Below are 19,879 nucleotides of genomic sequence, written 5' to 3'. Positions count from 1 at the left end.
GCTTACTCAGGCAGCTAATGAAATTGTTTTCGATTACTCTGTTGAATCAAGTTAATGATTTTGTTCTCGTTTTGCAAAATATGACTAGGGTGCACACGGTTGTTGATATTATACGCAATAATATGGCGACCTAAACCACCATGCCTATTTGATGATGATTTTTGAGCAAAGCCTAGAGGCTAAATTCCTATTCGGAAATCAACTTAATATTTGTTTGACATCTCAGGCCAGCATAAATAAAAAATACACATTCCAAAAAACACAGTGTAAAGTTGGAAAGTATATTTTTGGATTTATTTACTGACGAGGTTAAAATAACAATAGTGGCGTTTTCCGGTTGTTTTTTTTTTTCAAATTATACCACTAATAAATTCAACGGAAGTGCTGTCTAGGTACTGCATTTTGATTTTGAAACTTGACCTTCTGTTAAACTGTCGCTGTCCACTGTTAGTGTACAGAACCAAGCGGAACTATCAAAACGATCCGACTAACACCAACAGTCGCAAATTTAGTGATTGGTGTAATCACAATGAACATTTCAATTTCATCACGGTTTTTGAAACATTGTGTATACAAAATAAAACAATCCTAGTTGCACGCAGAAAGTTATTTGGGATTCCACAAAACCTGATTGAAGTTGGTAGCAGAATAACAATAATAAGTCCATTCAAACTCTAGAAAATGATATGATGTTGAAATTTCGGAAGTATTTCAAGGCAATAGATAGACCAGTCATTTGTTATTGCAAGAGGCCGTCTAACGGCGGCCGGTTGTTAACCCGAGATGTGTACACTGAAGGTTTCGTTTTGTTTTCCTACCCTTAAGGATCCATTTTCGCCACATGAATATCCTGAATCAACATTTATATGTTGAATATTGATTAATTTTTCGGCAAAAATTCAAACACTCAACTACGTGTGAAACACTGCAAAATTTTTCCATAGTTTCATGTGCCAAGTCCCATTAAATCCTGTTTATCAACCAAAAAATCCTAAACATCTTAGGGAGCATGCATAAATGACGTAGTTTTTTTGGATTTTTTTACCCCCTCCTCCCCCGTCGTAGCATTTCGTCGCAAAGTCAGACCCCTTCTAGATAATAACGTAGCTTTATAACAACCCCCCCCCCCCATCTCCACCACGGAAATTTTATTTTTAGCAAATTTCATTATCAAAAACATACATTGTATCATAAATGAACAAGAAAAAACAAGACAGTATTGGAAATGACCCTTAGCAGACAAGTAATAAACAGTTAGAATAAATTGAATTTTTTTCCAGTTTCATATTCCCATATTCCCCCTCCGCTCGTCACATTTCGTCCCAAACTGTGTCCATCATCCCGATGATTTTGAACTGTTTTCCGGACAAATTGGTTGAAAATCGTTAAAAATCTGTCCACGTGGTATGTGAATGGCCCCTTACTCCTAGAAACATCCATATGCCGAATTTGGTTCTATCTGCTCGATTGGTTCTCGAGTTGTGCTGAAGTTTGCGTTTCATTTGGATGGGACCCCTCCCTTCCAGCATAGAGAGGGGTCTCGAACTTTCTTAGTCACTTTTCCCGGTCCCTAGAACAAAATATACGCCGATCGGTTCAGTAGTTTCCAAGCCTACATGGATCACACAGGCCAACAGAGATGCATTTTATATGTTTAAATTAGGGAAAGACCATTAATAACATAGCTCAAAAATAACTATTTTCGATCGTCTATACATCTTCAAAATTTTCCGTACGGGTTGAAGCGCTTTGTCAAACAGCCTCCCTACTTTCCCAGCAAGCGTTACGTATTTTATGGATGTTATAGGCTTCCTACGAAATATCAAAGTCAGACCCCCCTCTAGATAATAACGTAGTTTTATAACCCAACACTCCTCCCACCCTGACAATTTTTTAGCAAATTATCAAAAACATACTTTGTAACATTAATGAACAAGATAAGACAAGAAAGTAATCAAAATGACTCTAAACACACAACAGTGATAAAAAATAGCAGTTAGAAAAAATCCATTTTTTTTCTTATTTTTATATTTGCTACGTAGCTTGGCATGACCCCCACCCTCTCCCTCGACACATTTCGTCACAAAACTGCAAACCCCAAACTCTCTCCCCCTCGAATACGTCATTAATTAAGGTTCCCTAAGCGATTATTGAGTAAAAGACTTAGAAAAAAAACACCTCCGCACTCCGAAGGATCTGGAATGACCGTCAAAGGGGACAATTTTAAATACTGGTCGTAGAGCGTCTCGGGGTTTTTCTAAAGCCTTTCTTTACGCGGATTTTTAAATTGCCGCGTTTTTTTACTCGGGTTTTTTAATTAACGCGGTTTTTTACGTGGATTTTCGGATTAACGCGTTTTTACGCATTTTTTACGAGGTATGTATCTCCCGCGTAGAAAACCCTGACTGTATATAAAATCGAGTTCGGCCTGTATTCATATTTTTCGACTCCAAAATGATGTTTTTTTTTTATACAAATGTTTTTGTTGTACAAACATTTTACCAAAACGTATTGAAAGCAGAACCGAATTCTTTTCCAAAAGCTTTTCTGTTATTCCACCGAATATTTCTTAATCGTCTTTGCAAATCATTTAAACTTCCGTTTTGGTAATGCTTGACATTTAAGCTTACTACTTCTCTTAGAGCTTAATTTAAAAAAAAAATAAAATTTTGTTGTTGTAAAAAAATAGAGTAAGGAACGGCTTAAGCAGTGGCGTCAGCTGAAGAAAGCGGACCTCAATTTTGATTAATATCAACAGTTTCAATTACAGATTCAACACGAAGGAATCTTCGATAATGTTATATCAATTGAAAAAAATCAACCGAAATTGCAGCCATTCAGGCGCTGGGTGCTCAAAAAGTCCCCTGAAAACCCTGCTTAAAAGAGGTTCGGGGTGATTGGAATAGTGTCCCACGCTTGGAAACTTTAATTGTTCTCTGTTGAAGTTAGCTAAATTAGTTTTACGATCTGAAAACACGTGCGGACAAAGGGAAAAGTAGTAAACAAATTGATCTGCTTATGTTTGTATTTCATCTTACACATTTCGAGTATTTCGTCCCAATACACAAAGACAAAATACTTCGTAAGCTGCTTAAAATAGGTTCTCTACTCTCTTTCATAGTTATTTCGTTTTTTAACGTTTACTTTTTGCCAGAAATTGATTGAAAAAAGTTACATTTCATGATTTTCGTCATATTTTCGGTGACTTTTTAGTGTATTTTTTTTCTCTAAAAATAGATGCGTATGATTGAAAAAATGACAAAAAATTGAAATGAGACAGAACGCTTCAAGCTGATAATGCTCGTCCTGAAATGTTTTTTTTTTGAATGAGCCGCTTAGCATCGCGTGATGATGTATTAGTCATTTTTGTTTCGTAAAATATTTCTGGTTCTATTTCATTAACAATTACGAGTGACAGAGAACGGTTACTAAATTACTTTTGATTGTCAGTCAATAAATGACTTTCAAATTATTTACCGACACGCACATCAAACAACGTTTCATTGCCAACAGGCATGTTCCCGATAGTAGTTCTACTGGCCGTCATGCTACCTCGAATCGTCACTGCTGTTACGAAATGGTCATTTCCTACACGTAACACTGTTTGCTCTTGGGTGGTCCCCGTGGCTCTGTGGTTAGCGATGTCGGTCGGCTAGCTCTCCCACACGGTTGTGATATCGGGTTCGATTCCCGATCGAGTCGAGGATCTTTTCGAGCTGGAAATTTTCTCGGCTCAACACTGGGGCACGGTGTATCGTTGTACTTATCCTACACATACAAAATGTGCCAGAAACAATTTCGATAACGAATTCTCTCAACTAATTTAGTTGATCGAGACCGCTATTAGCCCCAAGGCTAAGCGTGCGATATTGTTGTTCTTGGGTATTTGAATTACTCATACGGGGCTCTATTTTATAACTAACTCCCTTGTCTTTTCCAAAAATGTTGTCATGTAACAAAATTTTGTTTTCAAATCGTGCATAATAAAATTGAGCATAATCCCTCACGAACTAACGACTATTGCTGCCCATAACTAGACTCAAACATCATTACGGAAAAAATCATGCTGAGAGTTGTTCGACTTGAAATTTGCGATCTGGTGTTAATTAGATAGGAATCAGGGGCGGACGACGGCTGATTTGAGCTGCAGGCGAAGACTGATTTTGCCGCCCCCCCCCCCCCCCCCCTCAAATTTTTATTTTATATGAAACGCATTTTCTATAGACTCGAAAATTCGATTAGACAGCATGTGTTGTGTTAACAATTCAAAAATGAACATTTCATGCTTTCAATGTTGAAAAATTTTCTATCGTTTCCGACATATCAATTTCTTGAAGCACCTGTCTTTCGATATTATCGCCAAGCCACACAAACGTTCTTGCGACATGGTCGATCGTAGTTACGTCTTTATAAGCTCTAATTTTGAGAAACTTTTCTCGCCACTTGTTACTTACTTAATTTACTTTTAAGGCGACAGACCGATTATCAATCCAGTGCCGAATCCAGAATACGTCGCCATGTCACTCGGTCTTGGGCTGCTATACTCCAATCGCCCCAACACCTATTTCGCGTGCATTCTCGTCGACAGCACACATCCAACGAGTGCGGGGTCTACCCCGAAGTCGACGACCTCTATCGGGATTCCTGCTAAATATAGCCTTCGTTTGACGCTCATCCGGCATTCTCGCTACATGCCCAGCCCACTGAAGCCTGCCGTGTTTTATCCGCTTGACTATATCCGCCGACTTGTATGCCTGGTACACTTCATGGTTCATGCGTCTGCGCCAAACACCATTTTCTAGTTTGCCGCCAAGGATTGAACGCAAAATCCTACGCTCAAAAACACCAAGAGCTCACCGATCGGCCTCTTTCAGCGTCCATGATTCGTGGCCGTAGAGAGCCACCGGAAGAATCAGTGTTTTATAGAGTGCAAGTTTAGTACGAATTTGCAGACTGCGGGACCGTAGCTGGTTACGTAGTCCGTAAAAGGCCCTGTTTGCGGCTGCTATCCGCCTCTTTATCTCACGGCTAACCTCGTTGTCACATGTCACTAATGTTCCCAGGTAAATAAATTCGTCGACTACTTCAAATGTTTCCCCATCTAGCACCACCGCAGCACCAACCTCCAACGGACTACCACGCACTCTGCCAGCCACCATGTATTTCGTTTAGGCAGAGTTCATGACAAGCCCCAATCTCGCAGCTTCTTGCCTGAGAGGTCCGAAGGCCTCTTCCACTGCTCTACGATTAATACCAATAATGTCGATATCATCCGCAAAACCTAGAAGCATGTGCGATTTCGTAATGATGGTGCCGCTTCTCTGCACACCAGCCCTCCGTATAGCACCTTCCAATGCGATGTTGAACAATAAGTTCGACAGCCCATCACCCTGCTTCAAACCATCTAACGTCACGAAAGGGTCCGATATCTCACCGGTTATCCTGACGCTTGATGTAAAACCTTCAAGGGTGGCACGTATCAGCCTAATCAGCTTTGTTGGGAAGCCATGTTCGGGCATGATCCGCCATAACTCATTTCTCTTAACTGAATCGTACGCTGCCCTGAAGTCTATGAACAGATGGTGCGTCTGCAAGTTGAATTCTCGAAATTTTATCGAGGATTTGTCGCAAGGTAAACATTTGGTCCGTCGTGGAGCGTCCCCCTCGAAAACCGCATTGATACTCGCCAACAAAGGTCTCCTGCAACGGCCTCAGTCTGTGGAACAGGATGCGGGAGAGAATTTTGTACACGGTGTTGAGAAGAGTTATGCCCCGATAATTGCTACAGTCCAGACGATGACCTTTTTTGTAGATCGGGCATATGAGACCCTCCAACCGGTCCGAGGGCAATTCTTCATCAGACCACACTCTCAGTATGATCCGATGGATGGCACGATACAGCTGTTCGCTCCCGACTTTGAAGAGTTCGGCGGGAATGCCGCCCTTCCCAGCTGCCTTGCAGTTTCTCAGCTCTTCCACTGCTTTCTTCACCTCGTCCATGGATGGTGGATCCACAGCTTGACCATCATTCTCAATAGTCATCCTGCTCCTTTCGACTCCACTGTTTCCCTCACCGTTCAACAGCACACTGAAGTGTTCCTTCCAACGCCTGGCCACCTCTGTTCTATCGGTTATCAGGTTCCCCTCCCTATCGTTGCACATGACAGGAGCTGACACGTTTCGATTCCTAATTCCGTTGACCTTCTTGTAGAAACTCCTCGCATCGTGCCTGGAGAAGCAACCTTCCGCCTCCGCAAGAAGACGCTCCCAATGCTGTCGTTTCTTCCGGCGATGGAGTCTCTTTTCAGCGGCTCTAGCATCTCGATATCTACCCACGCTCTGACGAGTCACAGCCGTGGCCAACATGTGACCCCTGGCGCGGTTCTTCTCCTCCGTCACTCGCTGGCACTCAGCGTCAAACCACTCATTGGACGCAGCTGCCGCAGTTGTACCCAACACTTCTCGCGCTGTAGTGCTGATCGAACTGTGGATGTGTCTCCTGCGCTTTCATTGTATGTCTTTTCCAGGAGCTCAAAGAACACCACTTGTTACACTAATGGGTAAAGTGAGTAAAATTCTCAAAGATACAAAAACATTTGAAAAAGTATCAATCAGTTGATTTTTTGTGATGTAGTTTAACGCATTCATTGGAGTCGTCTCAGCTGGCAATAAGGTGATAAACTAACAAGTTCTTGGTGCATTTCATGTCCATCGATGTCACATTCTTTCTTGTGTGTGAGGATTTTCTGTAAATGTAGACAACTTTTCTCTATCTGATCTGTACTACAACCCATTAAACTGTGAATATCATACAAGAAGCTGAAATTGTCACTGTGATTTTTCATTAACTGGAATCGATCATCGAACGATGCAATAGCTACATCCAATACAGAATAGAAGAAATTCACTTTGAAAGAGAGTTTTTTCGATGTAATTGGTTCATCTGACTGTTCGTATGCAAACTGTTTCTTTATCATTCTCGGCCGAATTCGTGTTTCTGTTTGAAACTCCGGATTTACTTCTAAAGCATCAGTAATGACGCTATTCAAACCTTCATTTCTCATATTTTTCAAAAAGTTTTAAACGCTGCCTATCAAGTCTATAGTGTTTTCGAGACTGCTATTTATTTTTTGAAGGTACTTACTCACTAAATTGATTTTGAGCAAAATTGAATGCCAAGCTACTAAACTGCATAAGAATTTGATTTTTTTAATTTTTTTTTGCTAGGCTTTTTGCAGTATTTCTTGCAAACGCATCTTGCTTCAGATCCTCGATTGCTTCATATAGGGCATAATACATTTCTCCTATATTAAACCTCAAGGGAGTGACAGCATCAATTCGACTTTCCCAACGCGTTCCACTCAGAGGCTTTACCGTAAGAGAAGTAATGTGTTTTTTGAACGATGAGTTGAAGCAGAAAAGAAGTTGAAAATTTCTTGCACGACACTGAAAAAGTCTACTGCATCAAAACATGACTTGGCACCATCGCTAACAACAAGATTGGTTGCTGCATGGAACGGATTGATTTTTACAAAAATTGATTTTTACAAAAAAAGTTTAAGATAATTAGTTTAAGAGATTATGACAGATCTCGACGTTTCATGCATTTATAAGACCATTTTTTTCAATATCGAACATTTTACGAACTACCTGTGCATTTTTTATCGGCCGAAAAAGTGAAATTTTGACCGCTTCGAGGCACCACTTTTCGAAGTCCGACTGAGCTGAAATTTTGCAAGAAGACTGTGGCATGTGGAGTGTTAGTACAACGTTAGTACATGAAAATGTGGATGGTCGCGTCGCACGTGAATAGAAATCCTGCTAGAGAGAGAAAAAATTTCCTCGTCGCTTAAAAAATAAGCACACGCATTAGCCGTCTGTTTGCCGCCCCTCGATGATTGACGAGCAGGCGACCGCCTGCTTCGCCTACGCGTTAATCCGCCCCTGATATGAATAAGGTGATGATCGATACTCTAAGCCCCTCTGAGACAGAGTTCAATGATGATGCATAATCTATTTTAAGTATTGTAGATTTTGTTGTAAATAGAAAGTCATTAAAGTACAAGAATCAATCACAAATTTTTGTACAAGTAATTAAATTATTTGGATTACCTCATTTTCATCATTATATAAATAGCTGTAAACAAAGTCTAACCGATCAATTTCTTTCTTGCTCTTCCAGGCGAACGCGAAGTTTGAACGCACCGTCACCATTCCAACAGTTTGGACCATGTGGTCGGATTATGAAAAACTCTGCCATGGTGATGTTAGTATCTTTTGATTTGGTGTTACGTTTCAATGCTCAATTTTTGACGAATCTTCTGCAGGCAAATTCAGGATCCCGCCAGCCAGCGACTGACCTGGTACAAGCCTCCACTAGCAGTGCTGGTGATAAAAAAGGTTCGTGACTCGAAGGTGCTGCAGCCATTCGTAGAACTGGTCGAGTGGCTTATCAAGGAGAAGCATATGGTGGTCTGGGTGGAGGGTGCCATTCTGGACGATCCGCTGCTGACGGGAGACAAGCGCTTCACTAAGATCCAGGATAAATTAATCACCTTCAAGTGAGTGTAACACGGGGTTAAAAACTCTTGATTTTAATTGTTTCGATTGTAAACTCTTCGCAGAGACGGCCGGGACGACCTAACGGACAAAATCGACTTCATTATCTGCCTGGGCGGAGATGGAACGCTGCTGTACGCATCACTGCTGTTTCAGAAGTCGGTTCCACCGGTGATGGCATTCCATTTGGGTTCGTTGGGCTTTCTGACGCCATTCCAGTTCGACAATTTCCAGGAACAGGTCACCAATGTGCTCGAGGGTCACGCCGCACTTACGTTACGTAGCCGGTTGAGGTGTATTATCGTTCGAAAAGACAAAACCGAGCAGGAGATAGCCACCTTCAGATCGTCGCAGGATCCGACGACTAACATTTTGGTAGGTTGTACTTTTTGCTGTTTTTGTAAGGTACTTATTTGATTATTGACTCAACAGGTTCTCAACGAAGTGGTGATTGATCGCGGTCTGTCATCGTACCTGAGCAATATCGACCTATTCTTGGACGGAAAGCACATTACCTCCGTGCAGGGTGATGGGCTGATCGTTTCCACTCCAACCGGGAGTACGGCCTATTCGGCAGCCGCAGGAGCCTCCATGATTCATCCTTCTGTGCCGGCCATTCTGGTGACGCCGATCTGTCCCCATTCGCTCAGTTTCCGACCGATCGTATTGCCAGCTGGGGTGGAGCTTAAGGTGCGTGGGGTTTGGATTCATTTGTCGTACAGTGTAACATTATTTATATTTTATTTTTAGATTGCTCTATCACCGGATAGTCGAAATAGCTCGTGGGTATCGTTTGACGGCAGGAACCGTCAAGAATTGCTACACGGTGACAGGTAAGATCTGTTCCTCGTTTTTTATGATTTTATTGCATTTGCCTCTCACACATCATATAATCAATCAAGTATAAGAGCAATTTCACGAAAAACAGGAAACCAATTTAATCGACCATTTTTGGTTTGGCTGAAACTTTGCTATTGGTTTAATTTTTTGGAATTCGACTTATTTTTGAGAAGCCATTGAAAAACACTATTTTGGAAAGGTATTGATGATTACAAATATTTTGAGAGTCGAAACGGTTTGTTTGATTGGTGTGACGTCTTTGGTAAAGTTGTAGATGATAATTTTGTCTTTCCAAGAAAACAACTAACAATTTAAAAAAAAATTGTAACTGCGACATTTTTTGTGGAACTGCTCATAATCTATCATATTTTCGTGAGGAACTTTATCAATACCTACGATGTGTTTCTCTGAAAAATGTTTATTCGTTTTCGCCAGAACATAACTAACATTAATACAGAGGCAACGAATACCGAATATGGAACATGCAGGCCATAACATTGTAATGCGACAAATATTTATTATGAAAATCACAATCTACATCGCGATAGTTCAATGTATCTATCTATAGTTGCTTGTTACTACTAAAAACCCTCGATTACCTACACATTATCATATTTTCTGGAGTCCTGTTGAATGAAATGCTCCACTCACAGGAACTTGAAAAACGGACAATCTACGCATCTACAATTTATTTTTCGCTATATTGATTGTCTTCTGTTTACGGTACCTTTAACAACACTGAGTACCTACCTACTTGCCTCATAATATAAATATCTACTCGTTAATCACAATCTGTTACCTCTGCATGATTTTCGTTGAATAGATATTGAGCATACTATTTTCAACAATATTCATTTAAAAATGCTCCGTCCTACTTTTCTTTTTTATATTGATGTTATTCTGTACTCTTTTTACACAAGGAATACGCTGCCGGTACCCGGATAACTGTCCCATAATGAAAAACAACATGTTGAGAAAACGGCGATTTAATATTATCCGTGAATTTTCGGATTTCTAGCAATTACATCCAGAATCAATGACCATAACAGTTTCATGGCTCCACAAGTTTATCGTTGAGAACAAAAAACCATGGATGGAATTGGTTTTACGTTATATAACTTGAAAAAAAGACAAAACGGAAAAAATATGCGGGTACATTTTACTCGCATATTTTGTCCCATCACATATAAATTCAACCAGCAACTGGCGGTATCATTGGCAACGTAGATTTTACTACAGAAAAACAACATTAGTCTAGTTAATTAAATGACATACTTCTATATGCCTAAAATAATCCGATATACACTAATCTGGAGCAAAATTATATGTTTGCAGTTTGTACCACTATGCAGTGGGACTGTAATGCGGGTACTTTCAATATGGGACAAAAACAACTTGGTATTTTTTCCATGTTTTTCCATACAAAAGTGTCAATTTTAATTTTTTACCAGAAAATATGATAACAATTAAGTCGATTCCCGATGATAACTCAAAAGTGACCAAAATCAGTATGGGACAGTTATGCGGGTACCGGCAGTACGGGCTGCATGAAAAAATATCGCATATACAGGTCGGACTCGATTATATACAGACTCGATTATATATTGACTCGATTATATATGATTCGATTATATACAAAATTGTATATAATCGAATCATAAAAAAAAATATTTTTTTTTCAATTTTAAGTATAACTTACCTAAAGCAGCAATGTCGTATAGGGATCGTCCAAAAATACGTAACGCTTGGGGGAGGTAGAGATCTGACGAAACGTCGCAATCAATACTTAAAATTTTGAAGATCTATACAAAGAGCGTTACCTAGAGGAAAGAGGGGGTCGAAAATAGTTTTTATTTACGGTACGTAATTAATGGACGTTCCCTTCAGTCCAATATGACGTAACGCAACATTTTTTGACCCAAAACGTTGGTTTTTGAGCCATTATGTTTCAAGTAAAGTAAAGCTGATCTAAAACAGAAATATCGCGAGGGAACGTTTACAAATTATGTAACGCTCAGGAAACGGGAAAGAGTGTTGGGTTGGCAAAGTGTTGCAACCCATACGGAAAATTTAAACAAAAAGCATGGCAAAGGGGGAAAGGAGATCAACAATAATTATTCTTGCGTTACGTTATAAATAAGCGCTTCCTTATTGATTCATAAAAGTCCGTTCTTTGTCTTTTTTCAAATGATACACAGTCTTTTTTTAAATGATACACAGTTGCTTCAGCGATGTTGTATTTTTGTTGTACGTCACGAACCGACAGACCTTGTTCGAGATCGTAAAGAACTTTTGCTTTTTGAGCAAAAGTTAAAACGTTTCTTTGTTTCCTGGCTTTTACGTAAGCACTTGCCATTTTTTGTTCTGAATTGCTTGAAAACGCAGCACAACAATATCAAAACTAAAAGAGTAAACAAACACAATACACACTGATCAAAATTTTCAAAAAATTCTACTTATTTATTTAAAAACAACAAAAGATGTATGCAAAATAAACAAAAAAAAATATTTTTTCTGATTCTATTATATATACATATATTTTTGTACGACTTTAAGGGGGTTAGTCACAAAAATCCTACTTATTTATTCAAAAACAACAAAATATTTATGAAAAATAAACAAAAAAAATTTTTTTTTTCTGATTCGATATACAGTGAAATTTTTTCGGAGACTGTATATAATCGAGTCCGACCTGTATTTTGAAATATGCTTGAAAAATAATGCAAATCTTGGAATCTACGTAAAAACGCGCAACTCCGGAATTTACGTAAAAAAATCGTGTTAATTCCAAAATCCTTGTGAAAAAAATACAGAAAAATTGCATTAGATCATATGCTGGATTAATTTGACTGAGAAGAAGAAAATCATGGAAATGCGAAATATTGCTTCATAAAACTAAGCAACGTAAAGTCAATTGTGACAGCAGAGAAAGTAGTTTTGTGAAATCATGCGCTATGTATTCAGGGTCATATTTATATCTGAAGGGGCCTTTGATGGATTCTCTTACTGTTTCACACTGAATCCGGGAAAAGATCTAAACTTCTATTGTTTTTTCATCTGGAGATTCGCTCACTAATACAATTCAGACTGGAAAACTGAATATAAATGGAGAAAGTTACAATAATGTTCCAAAATCCGAAAAAAAACACAAAAAAAAACTATTTAGTCTCTGTGGAAGACTTTGTGTAACATACACAACAATGTCTTCTACTTTCTAAGATCCGTCATTTATTCTTGGGTTCCAGACTAACAAACATAACGCCCTTTTTTGAAATAAATAATTTAATCATTATTCTGATGATAAAAGTTATTACCGTTAGCAGCACTAGCGTCATCTACTGCCTTTTTTGCAGTGCTTCTTTTATTTCGACTGCAGCGCTAGTGTACGTGCATGTATCAAATTGGGAACTACAAAACTCTACACACAGCGTCAGTTTCACACGGTGGAGTGCGACTACTTTTATTTGACTATAAATTTGAAGAGATTTATGTTCTGACGACGGAGCTTGATTTCAATGTTACGTTTGTTGCTCTGTGCTTGGGTTTGGTATAAGCTTGTTGTTCATCGCAGTGAAATGTGCTTGTATTCTTGTTTTCGATTTAGTTGCATCGATGTCTTTAAAAAAATCGAGACTAAAATCCTTTTGATTGTTTGCTGGTTCAAGTTACAATTCCAAAGGGAAAATTGTAACTTGTGATAAATTATTTTTTATAAAACATATACGGAAGCGGGTACTCAAATTTGAAAAAAAAATGCAAAATGAAGAAAAATGTTTCAATGCTTAAAAAGGTTCCAAACCATTGAAAAAGCCCTAACTTTTTTGGAAGAAGAACCTTTAGTCAAGAGAAGAATTAGCTAAATTTACTGCTACATTGAAAATTAATGTAACGAATGAGGACTGTACTCCACATTGTTTGATAAAACGAATATAATAGATCGCCTTTCTAAGTCGTGGTTTTCCTTTTTTACCATTGCAGCTTGCACGTGACCACTTCCATCTACCCGGTGCCAAGTATATGCGCTCAGGACCAGATCGCCGACTGGTTCGATTCGTTGGCCGAGTGCCTCCACTGGAACGTGCGCAAGCGGCAAAAGTGCTTGGACGAACTGTCCGACCTGACCGGTTCGGGAACGGAGGACAGTGCCATCGAGGAAATCGACCGCGGTATCGATAACTTGGAAACCTAAGCACCATCGCAGCCTATGCTCAAAATCATTGCGGCGTTGCCGGGATCCTGCACAAGTCCCCCTCCGAGAACCGCTTTAAGTTACCAGTTACTACTCCGAACAGTGACAACCTTTTTATTCAACCCGCAAGCCGCAAGACGCCGCGGAGGATGCTTCTACGGTTTTTCTTACAATTTTTAACCTTGACTGTGCGTGAGACCAAGTAGGTGAAAAGTGTGGTCATTATAATTTGATTTAATCAGCAAATGATCGGTTTGGTTGCGTTGGGATGAAGCCTGTATAGAGTGTGAGGAGCTTTATATATACTACAGGAATTATAGACAGCAAAGTGATTCGTTTGGTCATTCCGGTTTGGAGCCAAAATATGGTGATTAAATTATTGTGAAGATACTGGTTAGGTGAAAAAAAATGTTATCAACACTGTTCAAGTTCAAGTTTGATCTAAAGACGCAATAGAGAGTTGTGTACTGTCAATGTGTTCCAATGAATGGCGAACTGTTGGTGTGCGTGTGAGAAATGAACTTTTAGGGCGACTATAGTTTGTACTCGTTTTCTTTCGTATTGTAGGCTTAGCCTTTTATGCTTAAATCGGACTATTATTATCATATTCGCATGAGCAACTGAAGATCAATAGCAAAGAACGTAAAAAAAGCAAATCAAATACAGTTGTTGAAACTTTAGAGGTTAGTAAAAGTTGATTTTTAAAATTTATATAAAATATTTAATAAAAAAATCAATAAAAAAAGTTTACCAACGAAACTGTAGTTTTATTTTTTTGTAAAAATCGAATAATTCACTTAAAAAACACAGAATTCTGCCGACAGAGCGCCTTAGAAGCCCTTTTTTATTTAGTTATAGCGTAACAATTGTTTATACTGTGTTTAATAAATTCGGATACAATTTCAAAATTTCATAATAATATGTAAGTATCACACAATTAATTTCTAAGTATTTTTATCGAACGTGCTTTTTATAGTAATCATCTACAGTAAATGTTCTGGAATAATTCCTCATTTTGTTAGCTCAATCAATTTTAAACGCTTTTCAAAGCTGTCGCAGGTTGTACGCACGTATTTAATCCCAGATTTCCTGGATAACTGCTCTAAACTGTTTCAAGTTGGAGATCTTGTTATCAGCAAGGTTGGACATTATGTTAAACCAGACAAAGAAGTCAATTGAAATCAGATCTGGGAAGCATGGCGGCCATTTATTTTTATCCAGAAAATACGTTAAATGGTCCTAAACCAGCGTTGAACCTAGTTCGCACCGTCTTGCTATAAAACATAGTGATCATCTCCGAAGAGTTTTCGAAGACTCGGGGCCACAATTTTCTCCACAACTTCCGTGTTATAATAAACAGCATGGATTTTGACGCCTTTCTCGATGAACACCAGTGGTGCTTAACCTACTGGGGCGGTTCGGCAGGTTATACAACGACCTTATCGATTTAAAATTGGCTTACGGCACAGTCGATCAATTACGACTACGGAACAGGGCTCTACAATCTATAAACATAACAATGAATCTATATATTTCAATTGATTCCTTTCGACTACCGTCATCGAGCCACGATGAACATTTTCGCTGTTAAACAGATTTCATTACGGGTTTCTTTCCCGTCTGGTGTTCACCGCGTCATTTCAAATGAAACTGATGACTGTCTCAATTGACGGAAATACTGACGCATACTATGACACTTTCCTTACATTCAGCGTGTCATTTAAACGTCACGATTTACTTTTCTCCCTCTTCCCTCTATATGCGGGAAGAACTGTATGGAAGCCCCCTCTCCGTTTGCGATCATTGTCATGTTCAATTGACAATCGTCAGGTGAAAGTGACGCTGTTATTCTTCGCTTTCAATTGAAAATCATTTCTTTTCTTTTCAAGCCTTTCAGCTGTCAAACTCAAAGCAAGAGAGTTTGAAAAGTTTTAATTTGAATTACAAAGTGCCTGAAAATGAAACAAATGTGTTTCAATTGAATTTGAGGGGTTACATACCTTATAAGTTTTAATTATTGTAATATCTTTAAATACAACTTCTTGAGAACAGTTCTGAGCAATAGAGAGAAAATCAGAGCGATTTGAAGCGCAGCTCGTCACGGCCGCATAAGCTAAACTTGAAACTTTATACGCATTAATCCCGGAATGGTGTTTCTCAAAAAATGACTTTGCCGTGTTTACGATTGCGGTAAAAATACTGAACTGATTTTCAACATCGTTATCAAATTCCCCGGTCGTTGAACGATCGTTTTTTGATACTTAAATTACATAATTTGATAATTTTAAATTTGCCTAAAAGAAATTTTTAATGCAGTTTTTAGCGCTAAAAACATGTTTTTTCGGGAAAAAACGGTCCCTTCTGCACTAAAAACAAAATACTTATAAAAATGATCAGATACCGAGCACACTTCTAAACTAACGAAATAATATGATCTGTAAAAAACAGCGTTTCGGGGAAACGGCCATTACTCCACAAATAGTTGTTACTTCTTATGATCAAACGTATTTGTTTGTTATTAATTAACAAAACTTTCAGAAGGTTGCTACATTTATGCAATAAAGAATTTCAAGTTTTACTCTTTTTTCTCGAACAAAAAGGTATAGACCTCCTAATTAAAAATGGCTCTGCTACGGATTCCCGGAAAAACTAACGCGAATGTTCGAAGTGACGATGGATCGAGCGATGTGGGTTGTTCGAGATTGGACCTAACCAGTCCAAAATGCATCGAAGACGAGGAAAAAGTTCAAGAGAAGATAGTGCTAACCTCCCACCTCGAGTGCAGATTGGTGGCGATGAAATCGTGATGGTCGACAAGTTCGTGTACTTGAGCTCACCGGTAACCGACGACAACGAGTAGAATTGGCTGCTGCATTAATTTGCAGGATATTAGACCGGAAGTCTTAACCGGAAGGAGTAACGCGCCCTGGCATTCTTCTTACGGGAAGCGTTATGCGCAGATGAACGTAGAGCACGGCGGCGAAATTGCGCAAGCTGCTTGTGGAGCCATCTATCGTCCACTCCGATGGGCTGGGCATGTCGTAAGGACGACGGAGGACAGCCCGGTGATAATAGTTCTTGAAACCAATTCGTCCGCGACGAGACGGCGTCAGGATAGCCGTTGAGTTATCGGACGCTTTCATGACGTTGGATGGTTGAAGCAGGGTGACGGGCTGCCAAACTTATTGTTCAACATCACATTGGAAGGGCTGGCGTGCAGAGCATTGGCACCAACATTACGAAGTCTCACATGCTCCTGGGTTCAACGGACGATATCAACAGCATTAGTATTAACCGTAGAGCGATGGAAGAGGCTTTTGGATCTCTCATGAGGGAAGCTGCGAGAATAGGACTTATCATACACTCTTCCAAAACGAAGCACTTGGTGACCGGTAGAGAGCGTGGTTGCCCATCGGATCGTTTGAAGTAGTCGATTTGAAGTTCCTAGGTATATTACCCAAATAGCATACTCAACATGTTAGTAAATAAGTCACAATAAAAGTAGTGAGCGAGACTAGTGTAATACAAGTTCAATTGCAAACGTGTGTTGTTATATTATGTTTGAAGTTGTTTTTCAACAGTAACACAACCGCATTTTGAAAACAAGTGCGTTTTTTCTGGGTTTGGAGATGTTTTTTTTTAATATTTTTAATAACATGAGTTCAAAAACACAATAACTATGTATTTTCGTAAGACATTACGCCACCTAATAACAATACTACGCACCTGCTTTTCCTTTATACAAAGGTCTTAGTATTCAGCAGCCAACGTAAAATTACTTGATCAAATTAATATTTGAATAATTTGAACAATTTCTATATTTCTTCTCGGAGGGTCAAAATGCGCCATGAGAAGATAAACCAAACGCTTGCAGTGTAACCAAATTTCACTCCAATTTTTGTTATCGTATATCTAACAACATTTTTTAGTTTTGTTGGATTTAATTAAATTTAACAATCTAACAATTCAATTATTCAAGCGAAAGAAACAACTCATTTTGAAAGGTTGAATATTATTTTTTATCATCAATTTAGAATCAACTAAATCTGCTTTTTAAAAAAAGTTTGTCGATCTAGTTGCACTGCGCATAACAATATATTTGCGCATGCGTTGGTTAACAGTTGTCATAGCAACAGATTTGTGCATTGCGGTATCAGTACGCGAGATGTATTTTGCCACTTTATTCTATCTAGTTGGCTTGCTTTCATGAAGTTATGTAACACAGACGGACTCGATTATCCGGAACATCAAAAAAATTTTCATTCCGGATAATCGAGTTTTCCGGATAATCGAATCACACAAAAAATACTGAAATTTTGCGATTAATGAACATAAAATAAATGTTTCTTTTCTTTATTTCACTTGTATGATGCAGTGGCGTAACCAGAAATTATTTCTGAGGCAAAAGCGGTAAAATCTTGAGAAGCAAAAAAATAAATTGGATATTGATTATTTTCACTCAATTCGAACATTTCCCAAACATGCCGGAAGTGACTTAAATGGTAACAAATATGCCAGAAGGGGTGGTATAGGCAAAGGTCATTTCGGAATAAAAATTGGAAACGGACACCAAAAAACTAAAATTCCGGATAATCGAGTCCAAAATTCCGGATAATCGAATTCCGGATAATCGAGTTTCCGGATAATCGAGTCTCCGGATAATCGAGTCTCCGGATAATCGAGTCCGACCTGTACTTCATATAGTACCGGTACTTGTTCTTAGTAGCCTTCAATTTTTGCGCTTTTCTGGTGATAGAGATGTCACCCCTTTCAACCTGGGTGTCACCCCCATCAGGTTGCAGTGAAATCATCTAGTTATTAAAAATTGTGAGATTTAGCCCGCTTGTTTTCAAATCCACCAAATCTACCCATTTTTGAAAAATTTATAAATTTTCGAGGGTTTTAGCGCGACCTCCGCCTAATTGATAATTAATCTCACGGATGTCACCCTTTCGAAGGCGATACGTATGAAAATTTTCCTCACGGGTGTCACCCTCTAGAAGGTGACACCCGGGGCGGACCGCCTCCTCCGCCCCCTCTCCCACGCTACGCTAGTGCGGAGTAAATTACGTCAACTATTGTTTAACAACGTGTGTTACTTGGGTAGTGGCGCGGGACGATGAGGTATTGAGAGGCGGATAACGGCTGTAAACTTGACCTTCTACGGATTGCGTACAAAACTATCTTCCTATAAAAAACTGATTCTCCTGGTGGCCCTCTGAAAGAGGCTGACCGGCAAGCTCCTGGTGTTTTTTGAGCGAAAAATCTTGCGTTTAATCCTTGGCGGCAAACTGAGAAATGGTGTCTGACGCAGACGCATGAACCATGAAGTTTACCAGCTTTAAAAATCGATGGATATAGTCAAACGGATAAAACTCTACAGGCTTCAGTAGGCTGGACATGTAGCTAGAATATCGGAGAAACGACCAGCAAAGGCTTTTTGAGCAGAAATCCCGATAGAGGTTGTTGATTTCAGGATAGATTCTGCGCTCGTTAGATGTGTGTTGTCGACGAGGATGCCCGCGTAATGGGTGTTAGAGACGACTCGAGAATAGCCTACCAAAGTCTATCGCTACCAAAGTAAGTAAGTAGAGTTGGTATTATTTATTACACAGTGCAACAAAAAATTGACTTTTTTTCTGCCTTGGCTTCTATATATAGATATATATATATATATATATATATATATATATATATATATATATATATATATATATATATATATATATATATATATATATATATATATATATATATATATATATATATATATATATATATATATATATATATATATATATATATATATATATATATATATATATATATATATATATATATATATATATATATATATATATATATATATATTGTGTATTTTTATGCAAAACTTAATTTCCCCGAGTTTGAACATATTTCATCTTAAGGGGCGACAATGGCGCCATTTTGAATTTTTGAGAAACCGGTAATTTTTGTGTTTTTTTTGACGCCATTTTGTTTTGAAGCCAAATATCAAAATTCTAAGAGTTTGTCCAAATATTAGCATCTTTTTAACCATCTTTTGAAAAAAAAAAACAGATCTGAAATCGGACAAAAACTGAGCTCAAAACGGTGATTCTACGAAACCGTGTTTGGCATAGTTTTAGTATATTTCACAAAGCAAAATAATATCGATTATTTCTGAGCATTAATGGTAATTCGCTAATATCTTAAAGTGATAGTCAAATTATATCTTATTTTGAGTAAAAAAGTCTCAAAAATCTGAATCTGAAATGATTCCTAATTTTGAAA

At 38.5% G+C, this 19,879-nt stretch overlaps 2 protein-coding genes across 6 annotated transcripts in view; both read left to right on the top strand.

The window, feature by feature from the left end:
* Positions 1-14,347, top strand: part of LOC129721956 (NAD kinase-like) — a 63,432-nt gene extending 49,085 nt beyond the window's left edge. For all 5 annotated transcript variants that reach the window (XM_055675093.1, XM_055675094.1, XM_055675091.1 and 2 more), the window contains 6 exons: positions 8,183-8,266; positions 8,328-8,561; positions 8,625-8,934; positions 8,992-9,249; positions 9,310-9,392; positions 13,378-14,347. In XM_055675093.1, coding sequence (XP_055531068.1) covers positions 8,183-8,266; positions 8,328-8,561; positions 8,625-8,934; positions 8,992-9,249; positions 9,310-9,392; positions 13,378-13,588 — 1,180 coding nt within the window. In that variant the 3' untranslated portion in view covers positions 13,589-14,347. The remainder of the gene's footprint in view (positions 1-8,182; positions 8,267-8,327; positions 8,562-8,624; positions 8,935-8,991; positions 9,250-9,309; positions 9,393-13,377) is intronic.
* LOC129721957 (uncharacterized) lies at positions 4,355-8,168 on the top strand. The gene is made up of 2 exons (XM_055675096.1): positions 4,355-7,136; positions 7,228-8,168. Exon 1 carries the CDS (start codon positions 5,182-5,184, stop codon positions 6,172-6,174), a length of 993 nt encoding a protein of 330 aa, XP_055531071.1. The 5' UTR covers positions 4,355-5,181; the 3' UTR covers positions 6,175-7,136; positions 7,228-8,168.
* Positions 14,348-19,879: the final 5,532 nt, after the last annotated feature.

This window comes from Wyeomyia smithii, chromosome 2 (genome assembly GCF_029784165.1).
Source record: "Wyeomyia smithii strain HCP4-BCI-WySm-NY-G18 chromosome 2, ASM2978416v1, whole genome shotgun sequence".
Classification (NCBI taxonomy): Eukaryota; Metazoa; Arthropoda; class Insecta; order Diptera; family Culicidae; genus Wyeomyia; species Wyeomyia smithii.
Note: the sequence above shows the minus strand (reverse complement) of the source record. Positions and strands in the feature narration are given on the sequence as shown.